At 42.6% G+C, this 10,294-nt stretch overlaps 1 protein-coding gene across 1 annotated transcript in view; it reads left to right on the top strand.

The window, feature by feature from the left end:
* The first annotated feature begins 540 nt into the window (after window positions 1–540).
* ppp1r2 (protein phosphatase 1, regulatory (inhibitor) subunit 2) overlaps window positions 541–10,294 on the top strand; it is a 32,320-nt gene continuing 22,566 nt past the window's right edge. The window contains exons 1-2 of the mRNA XM_071342432.1: window positions 541–906; window positions 9,823–9,930. Coding sequence (XP_071198533.1) covers window positions 770–906; window positions 9,823–9,930 — 245 coding nt within the window. The 5' untranslated portion in view covers window positions 541–769. The remainder of the gene's footprint in view (window positions 907–9,822; window positions 9,931–10,294) is intronic.

Below are 10,294 nucleotides of genomic sequence, written 5' to 3'. Positions count from 1 at the left end.
CTGATTGTTGTCACAGTTTTGCCCAGCCCCAGCTAACACACCTGAGTCCAATAATCACCTAATCATGATCTTCATTTTAAAATGCAATTGGATTAATCCGCTGTGTTTGCTAGGGATGGAGAAAAAGTTGCCCACCCCTGAATTATAACCCATCTGAGTGCCACAATAAGTATGGCTACCTTTGCAGGTCACTGTGAAGAAAGCGTTGTTATAGCAACTCTATATTCTCGCGATGATAAAAAATAAGGGGGTGTCGCCGACGGTTGTCACTAGTTACCACAGCCATAAAATCTAAATGGTTTATATCGTAAAAATTCATGAAAATGAAAGCTTTTTGGTCCTAATGTAAGGTTAGGCATAAGGTTGGCAGTGTGGCTATAGTTAGGGTTAAGGGATTAGGGTTAGATTACAATCAGATTTTAAGAAGAGGAATTGTAGAAACGGGCGGGGTTTATGACTTTGTGCTTGTGGTAACTAGTGACGACTGTCGGCGACTGCTGCTTTTTGCCGCTAGTCGCCACCTATACTTCAGTGGTCGCCACAGACAAAACAGCGTGCGGCGTCGGGGGCATGCCAAATACTTTCAGCGGTGAAGTTGATCGTGTTTATGAGACAACCGGGAGTTTGGAGTGCAGGAACAGTTGAAGCCTAATCGGGGTCTGTCTTTTGAATTATAAAAGCAAAGGGCACAACATTAAGGTGCATCGAGTACTAGCTAGTTTTGATAATTGACAACCACTCTCCAGTGAGTGACCTAGCGCTTGTGGAAATGGCAGCTCCCCGGCCGATAAAAGGTATTCTGAAGAACAAGAACAGCGGGACGGGCATCAAAGTGGGCCCAGCCGAAGAAGTGCCAGTAGAGACTCCAGAACAAGTGGATCCTGGACTTCTGGAAGATGACCAACAGTGAGTAGACAGTCAGTTAGCTAGCTTAGTTTCTTGTTGACACCGACAGTCTAGGTAACGTTAGCTTAGCTTGCTCTGCGTTGGGTGCTGCCCTGGCTGAAAACTTTATGGACTTGCTAGCTAACGTAAACTCGTCAGTAATGTGCCAGGTAGTACATAATGCTAACTAGCTAGCTAACGTTAGCAAGTCAGTTGTCATGCTTGCTTTCCAATTCACTCATATTGTTCTCACTAGGACTGTTAACTTACCAGTTAATGATGGCTAGCCAATTTGCTAGCTAGTTTGCCCGAGAAGGTAACATTGGCTAGCTACGTTACCTAGCTAACGTTAGCAACGTCCCAAATATCTACTTGTCGATGTCAGTTGATATTTTATCCGGTTTCACACCTGTAATCACGCGTACATTTCATCAGCCAACTCACTGATGTTAGCTGTTTTAAAGGTGGGTGATGAATGGGTTGACTGGCTAGGTAGCCAAATAATAGTCTAGCCACAGACATTTTTACCAGCGCAAACAAACAATTTGGAAGTGTTTTTTTTTCTACAGATATGTTTAAACCCAGAGACGATTTTAGTAATTAGTTAAGATTTAAGAAATGTTATGTTGGCATCAGGTATGTTAGCCAGCAAGTTACCCATTCCTACTCTCCATCACACATGATACAGCAGTAGCTGAAGGATTCAGACCTGTAAATTATAGACTCATTTACCATTGTGTGGTGGGCACAGACTGTCCTATACAGTTTATTTTCTAAGACTGTGGGTAAATGTGGAAGCTGGATGGTAGCTTACTGTACACTCCACCCTTAGTGCCTAGAGTGCCATCAGTGAGAGTATCTGCTGTCAAGGCACTGACTTCCACATCCCACATCCCAAGCTGTCACGTTATATTTACACATTGGCCCTCTGGGGTTGTCAGAACTGTGGTGAGTTTATGCCTGAAGTCAGGCATTGATCTAATTCACTTTGCACATTAAACTGTCAGTGAGCTAGTCCTTTTGAGCTGTTCAGTTGCTCAAATGATACCACTAGGAAATACACCGTGGCTAATTGCAACATGAGTGTTGTTTTCTCAATTCCAGCTTGTCTTTTTAATGAAGATCTGATGGTCCATGTGAAGATGCACAGGTGGATAGAGATGGAGGTTGTTTGAGTTTCAATAATTCATGCTTGTGATTTATATAGTCCATTTATGGTGTTAGGTGGCTAGCCTTCATATAACCTACTATGAGACTCATAACTTCCCGTCCATGTGAAACTGCCGTCCTTGTATGGCCTATTTATCAGTGAATTCCATTCCCAGCCAGTTCTGTGTTGATACCAAAATAGTCTCTCTGTAGGAAATGGGTAAAAAGATTTCCTGAACAATTCTCTTTCTTCAAATGTAGTGGGATGAGACCAGCACGACTGGCTGCACTGTAGCCTACTCCTTCAGCTCAAGCTATGTCTGTAGCAAACAAACAAGAACACGCGCAGACAGCTGCATGCACACAACCCTTCAGCACCAGAACTCGTAGGGTGTTGTTTGTATCCCGTCTCTCTAACAGTCCTCACAAACCAAAACCACACACATGGTTTATTTTCTCATCACGACTCTTTTTAAGCTCTTTTCCAAATTTTTGCTTAAGCCATCTGTCCGTATTAGGGTACTACTTTCAGTCAAAATCAGATTTAAATTTGATGGATGAGCAGTAGAGCCGGGAACATACCATTGTCGCAACGTTTCTTTTCCCATGGCAAAAATAAAACCACAAAGCAGATAACAACTCTTTGGTCCTTTTAAAACCTGCTGTATGTAAGATATTGTGTGCCATAGCTTGGAAAATAAATGTCACCCTGGATGACAACTGGTTGAGAGAATACCAAGACAGCTTTTCACTTTGAAGAATCTCAAATATAAAATATATTTATTTAGCACCTTTTTTTTTTGCTTACCACATGATTCCATGCTATTGTTATGGTGAAACTAGCCACATATTAAGTACTTTGTCCTTAAACACCAACACTATTTGGCTATACCGTCTCAAGGTTAGATTAGTACATTCAGTTTGCTGTGCTGAAGGAACAATGAATCAACTAAAGCTATTGGAATTGTATCTATGTTAGTCTCATTGCCACAGCAGTGGAATTTTCCCATGCTTTTCTAGATATATATTTTTATTTTATTTCACCTTTTTTTAACTAGGTAGGCTAGTTGAGAACAAGTTCTCATTTACACCTGCGACCTGGCCAAGATAAAACAAAGCAGTGCGACACAAACAACAACACAGAGTTACACATGGAATAGTTACACATGGAATAAACGAACATGCAGTCAATAATACAATAGAAAGTCTGTATACAATGTGTGCAAATGTAGTAAGATCAGGGAGATAAGGCAATAAATAGGCCATAGTGGCAAAAATAATAACAATATAGCAATTAAACACTGGAGTGATAAATGTGCAGAAGATGAGTGTGCAAGTAGAGATACTGGGGTGCAAAGGAGCAAAATAAATAACAGTATGGGGGATGAGGTTGTTGGATGGGCTATTTACAGATGGGCTGTGTACATGTGCAGTGATCTGTGAGCTGCTCTGACAGCTGGTGCTTAAAGCTAGTGATGGAGATATGAGTCTCCAGCTTCAGTGATTTTTGCGGTTCGTTCCAGTCATTAGCAGCAGAGAACTGGAAGGAAAGGCGGCCAAAGGAGGAATTGGCTTTGGGGGTGACCAGTGAGATATACCTGCTGGAGCGCGTGCTACGGTGGGTGCTGCTATGGTGACCAGTGAGCTGAGATAAGGCGAGGCTTTACCTAGCAAAGACTTATAGATGACCTGGAGCCAGTGGGTTTGGCGACGAATATGAAGTGAGGGCCAGCCAACGAGAGCATACAGGTCGCAGTGGTGGGTAGTATATGGGGCTTTGGTGACGAAACGGATGGCACTGTGATAGACTGGATCCAATTTGCTGAGTAGGGTGTTGGAGACTATTTTGTAAATGACATCGCCGAAGTCAAGGATCGGTAGGATAGTCATTTTCACGAGGGTATGTTTGGCAGCATGAGTGAAGGATGCTTTGTTGCGAAATAGGAAGCCGATTCTAGATTTAATTTTGGATTGGAGATGCTTAATGTGAGTCTGGAAGGAGAGTTTACGGTCTAACCAGACACCTAGATATTTGTAGTTGTCCACATATTCTAAGTCAGAGCCGTCCATAGTGGGCGGGCGGGTGTGGGCAGCGATCGGTTGAAAAGCATGCATTTAGATTTACTAGCGTTTAAGAGCAGTTGGAGGCCACGGAAGGAGAGTTGTATGACATTGAAGCTCGTCTGGAGGTTAGTTAACAGTGTCCAAAGAAGGGCCTGAAGTATACAGAATGGTGTCGTCTGCGTAGAGGTGGATCAGAGAATCACCAGCAGCAAGAGCGACATCATTGATCTATACAGAGAAAAGAGTCGGCCCGAGAATTGAACCCTGTGTCACCCCCGTAGAGACTGCCAGTTTCTCATTCTTTAAATCATGTATTGTTTGGGGAAACGTGTTCCTATCTGTTGCTAGGTTTTCCTCCAGTTGGTGGCAGATTTTCATGCAGATATAATAAAACCTGCATAAAAACAATATGCACATTTTTCCGCATGAGATGCTTTTCCATCAAATTGACTTGTTGCAACTAAAACGGTGTGCCTAATAAACTACATGCTTTACTGAGTTGTAATGGGAGGACCACGCAACATATCATGGAAGTTTACTGCTTGTTATATCAATATTTGCGGTTTCCACTGCCTTTTCTCGCATGATTCATTTGACCAACACAAAAGGATCCTACCTTGCCTAGAATATATGGAAAATGTACTGATTTTAAATGAGCTTTTTCCATCAGGCCTGTCGTAACATTTTGTTTAAAATCCGACATGTACTTTATTCGTGTGAAACGGTTGGATGGAACCCTGGTTAGAGTGGAAAGGGTAAGGGGTACCTAGTCAGTTGTCCAAGTGAATGCATTTAACTGAAATATGTCTTCTGCATTGAACCCAACCCCTCTGAATCAGAGAGGTGAGGCGGGGGACGATGACGACTGCCTTAATCCATGTCAGTGGCGCCCGGGGAGCAGTTGTTGTTGGGGGTTAACTGCATTGGTCAAGGGCAGATTTTTCTTCGCCTTGCTGGCTTGGGGATTCGAACCAGCGGCCTTTCTATTACTGGCCCAACGCTCTTAACCGCTAGGCTGTGTTGCCATCTCTTGTGTTTCCCAAAGGGGACAGAAAAGACTGGAGCTTTCAATTCATTATACAGCCCCAAGGGGATATCCTGACCCAGCTTTCCAAATATCCGTATTGCTGTCACAAAGAATTTGTCCACTCTGCACCTGTCCAGAGTCCAAACAATCACAACTTCCTGCCATAGAGTTCTAGAAAGTGTCATGGGTAATGACTATTGGTGCCCCGTAAACAATAGTCAAGCATCTTCTCAATTTCAATGTAAGCCATTTCATTGCAGTCATTAATCAGTCAACATTGATGCATGGACCCCAAGCTCAGTCATTCATTATTCATTATAGTCAATGACTTTTAACTGAGTCACAGCCATGGTTCCATGAAACTCTATCTCTCCTCCACTGTTTTAGATGCCCAATCTGACCATTTCATGAGTGGGTTGAGGGACATGCATCGACTATCATGACTTTTGATACAGTGGGGAGAAAATACCATTGGAGCAACCTGTATAGTAGCCTACTTCCTGCTCCAGTATAGTAGATCAAATGGGCACTGCAGTCCCTTGACAATGGGCTTCACTGGGTTCAAGCAAAAACATTTTATTTTTTATTTTACAACATATTTACCTCAACATGAGTGGATTTCTAGGCTTTCCCCACCTCTCCAAGTCCCTAATACTCTCTATATTGACTTTAGTGTGCTCAGATTTTTACAAACAACACATTTTTACATTTTAGTATTTTAACAGACGCTCTTATCCAGAGCGACTTACAGTAGAGTGCATATGTTTTTGTACCCTGTGGGAATCGAACCCACAATCTTGGCGTTTTTGTAAGCCCCATGCTCTACCAACTGAGCCACACGGGACCATGGCTGGAAAGTATAGACCAGAGCGCTCTTTAACACACTGCTTGTCTTAGAATATGCTATCTGATAGTGTAGTTCACCTCTCCACTTTATTTTTTAGAGGGATGTACCCAGCTGTTGGCCTCTCCAAGAGATGCTCACTGCACACACACTGAATGGGAGTGTCAAATAGCGTCCGTTCTCAAATCAAATGTTATTGGTCACATCATGCGCCGAATACAACAGGTGTAGTAGACCTTACAGTGAAATGCTTACTTACGAGCCCCTAACCAACAATGCAGTTGAAAAATAATATGAATAAGAATAACAGAAGTAGTAATAGGGCTGGTTTTTTTTTTACCAAAAGAGGTGGTTGTTGTCATTCCATTATGTATTTTTTTATAAACATTTTTTTCTGACTGGCTGCGTCAGGTCTTGAGTGGATTTGCACGGGTGCTGTGTACTGTAAATCAGGCCAGGCTGGCTGGCAGTGTCTGGGATGTGTTGTATAACCAACCCCCTCACACATACAGAAGGATAAAGACAGACGCAGAAATACACAGACTGACGTACAGACATTTTAGAGCAGTGAAACTGGCTCCTCTCCTACTGGCTTGTCAACACTCCTCACATACAGACAAAACTCCCTATCTTCCCTGGCCCAGATGCAGTCACACTGGTTTGGCTTCTGTTTTAAATGATTTAGAAATTGTCCATAAAGGTAGGGTTCAAAGTCTGGTGAATGTAGACGCATCGAACTAGGGTTGGTGAAGTTTAAAAAGTAACTGTTAACTTGTAATTTCCACGTATACAGTGAGCTCCAACCCTATTTGGACAGTGACAGATTTCTGTTATTGTTTTGACTCTGTACTCCCAGCACTTTGGATTTGAAACAATACAATGACTATGAGGTTAAAGTGCAGACTGTCAGCTTTAATTTGAAGGTATTTTTATCCATATTGGGTAAACCGGTTAGAAATTACAGCACTTTTTGTACATAGCCCATTTTACGGGACTAAAAGTATTGGGACATTCACTTGTGTACTCAAGTAGTCAAAAGTTTAGTATTTGGTCTCATATTCATAGCACGCAATGATTACATCAAGCTTGTGATCAGATGATTTTGTGCCCAATAGAAATTCATTGTAAGTAATGTATTTTGTCACTTTAGAGTCACTTTTATTGGAAATAAGAATAGAATGTTTCTAAAGACTTGTACATTAATGGGGATGCTACCATGGTTACGTATAATCCTGAATGAATCATGATGAATGAGTAAAATACACGCACACAAATATCATACCCCCAAGACATGCTAACCTCTCACCATCACAATAACAGGGAAGTGTTTTTTTTGGGGTATGATAATTATGCCTCTGACTTTATCATTCATCATTATTATGATTCATTCAGGATAATCCATAATTATGGTAGCATCAACATTCATGTTGAAGTGTTTCGAAACATTCTATTCTTAATTACAATACATTCTTTCTATTGGGCACAAAATCATCTGAAACACAACCAAAACAAACTGCAAATGCATCCCCAAAGTTTGTAGAGTCACAAGCTTGATGTAAATGTTGCATGCTAGAAATATAGGACCAAATACTAAACTTTTCACTACTTTAAGACGCATATAAACTCAGCAAAAAAACAAATTGTCCTCACTGTTAACTGCATTTATTTTCAGCAAACTTAACATGTGTAAATATTTGTATGAGCATAAGATTCAACAACTGAGACCATAAACTGAACAAGTTCAACAGACATGTGACTAACAGAAATTGAATGTGTCCCTGAACAAAGGGGGAGTCAAAATCAAAAGTAACAGTCAATGCAGCTGGTGGGCACACCAGATACTAAGTACTGCAGTGCATCTCCTCCTCATGGACTGCACCAGATTTGCCAGTTCTTGCTGTGAGATGTTACCCCACTCTTCCACCAAGGCACCTGCAAGTTCCCGGAAATGTCTGGGGGGAATGGCCCTAGCCCTCACCCTCCGATCCAACAGGTCCCAGACGTGCTCAATGGGATTGAGATCCGGGCTCTTCGATGGCCATGGCAGAACACTGACATTCCTGTCTTGCAGACAAAACCACGACTCGTCAGTGAAGAGCACTTTTTGCCAGTCGTGCCTGGTCCAGCGACGGTGGGTTTGTGCCTGCCTTACAACAGGCCTACAAGCCCTTAGTCCAGCCTCTCTCAGCCTATTGCGGACAGTCCGAGCACTGATGGAGGGATTGTGCGTTCCTGGTGTAACTCGGTCAGTTGTTGTTGCCATCCTGTACCTTTCCCGCAGGTGTGATGTTCGGATCTATCGATCCTGTGCCGGTGTTACACGTGGTCTGCCACTGCGAGAACAATCAGCTGTCCGTCCTGTCTCCCTGTAGCTCTGTCTTAGGCGTCTCACAGTACGGACATTGCAATTTATTGCCCTGGCCACATCTGCAGTCCTCATGCCTCCTTGCAGCGTGCCTAAGGCACGTCCACGCAGATGAGCAGGGACCCTGGGCATCTTTTGTTGTTTTTCAGAGTCAGTAGAAAGGCCTCTTTAGTGTCCTAAGTTTTCATAACTGTGACCTTAATTGTCTACTGTCTGTAAGCTGTTAGTGTCTTAACGACCATTCCACAGGTGCATGTTCATTAATTGTTTATGGGTCATTGAACAAGCATGGGAAACAGTGATTAAACCCTTTACAATGAAGATCTGTGAAGTTATTTGGGATTGTATGAATTTTTACGAATTATCTTTGAAAAACAGGGTCCTGAAAACGGGACCTTTCTTTTTTGTTGTTGTTTAAGTGCATTTGTCCCAATACCTTTGGTCCCCTACCATGGGGGGGACTATGTACAAAAAGTGCTGTAATTTCTAAACTGTTCTAAACTGTTAATACCTTCACGTTAAAGCTGACCGTCTGCCCTTTAATCTCGGTCATTTATATAATTTCTGAAGTACAGAGCCAAAACAACAACAAATGTGTGACTGTCCCAATACTTTTGGAGCTCACTGTATGTCTCTGACAGTTTCATGTAATGATATCATTATTTTGTTTTGTCTTCACTAGCTTACATTGGTTTCTTACATGTATCCCATGGGTTATATATGTTATGAAACAGTGGTTAAGAGCCGGCCTACCTCAGCAAGCCTGACTGAGCAGCATTGATATGTGCCTCATCCCATGATGTGCCATTTTAGTGTGAGACACAGCTGTACAGGGCACGTCTCCCATTGATTTAGCCCAGTGCCATCGACAGTCAAACTGCCTGCTGTGTGCCTGACTTATTGAGTGTGTGTGTGTGTGTGAGTGAGCAGCTAGCGATGGCTCTGCAGGATTACTGCAGCAGGGAGCAGATTTATCACCCCCCCCCCTCCGCCCCTCTCTACCATGATGGCAGGCCTCAGCCTCCATAAACACGTCCGGGAGGCTGGCTACTTTGACAAAGGGAGAGAGGGGCGCGCCAGTAGAGACAGTTTAACGGCTGTATTTGGCACTGTCTCCAAGTCCAGACAGCGGTGTTATTGAAGGTGCCAACTCCAGCCAGAAGCCCAGAGAGAGCCTACAATTTGTACCTTGGGAAAGTACATTTGTGAAGCATTTCTTCCCACTCACTCGCTCGATCAGCCTCAGCATCATGCTGAAGGTGAAGTGACCAACCTCTGTACACTGTCATTTTCCAAACAATGAATCATTTAATTGTACATAATACCCTTTTTTAAATTTAATTGCTGCCTTGTTTGTGTTCCCGAAATATACTACGGGAGTGAACTGGGTCACTGTGTAGTCCTAGATTAAATCTGCCAGGTCTCTAGTGTAATATCTCGTTGGTTTTGAGTACCACCCTGAGCTCATCTCTGGACCCATTCTTTCAGGAAGAAGTCACAGAAATGGGATGAGATGAACATCCTGGCCACGTACCACCCGGCAGACAAGGACTATGGGTTGATGAAGATCGACGAGCCCAGCACGCCCTACAACAGGTGAGTTGCCCCATTCAATGTGTAAAGCACGATGCAATTCATTCTCATGAACAGGTAAGGACATAGTTACCCAGCGAATGTCAAAATGGCTTCCCATATACAATGTTATCCAGTATTTCCAGTTTTTTACTTTTTTGTTAACAAATACCTCATAATGGTATTTATTTATTCAATTAGTTAGGCCTATTACATGTTGAAAATGACAGTTGGACTCTTCACACTACATATTCTTAGTTCTGGGCAAACCAAAAAACTACTTTTCTGGAGTCAAATATTTACATTTGTTGACAGCAGAGATTTGTGATTGACTTGGCCTAAGAAGAAACTCTGCTCTGCTTTGTTTGGCGTCATCCTGCTTTAATGT

This window comes from Salvelinus alpinus, chromosome 15 (genome assembly GCF_045679555.1).
Source record: "Salvelinus alpinus chromosome 15, SLU_Salpinus.1, whole genome shotgun sequence".
NCBI classification, from domain to species: Eukaryota; Metazoa; Chordata; class Actinopteri; order Salmoniformes; family Salmonidae; genus Salvelinus; species Salvelinus alpinus.
Note: the sequence above shows the minus strand (reverse complement) of the source record. Positions and strands in the feature narration are given on the sequence as shown.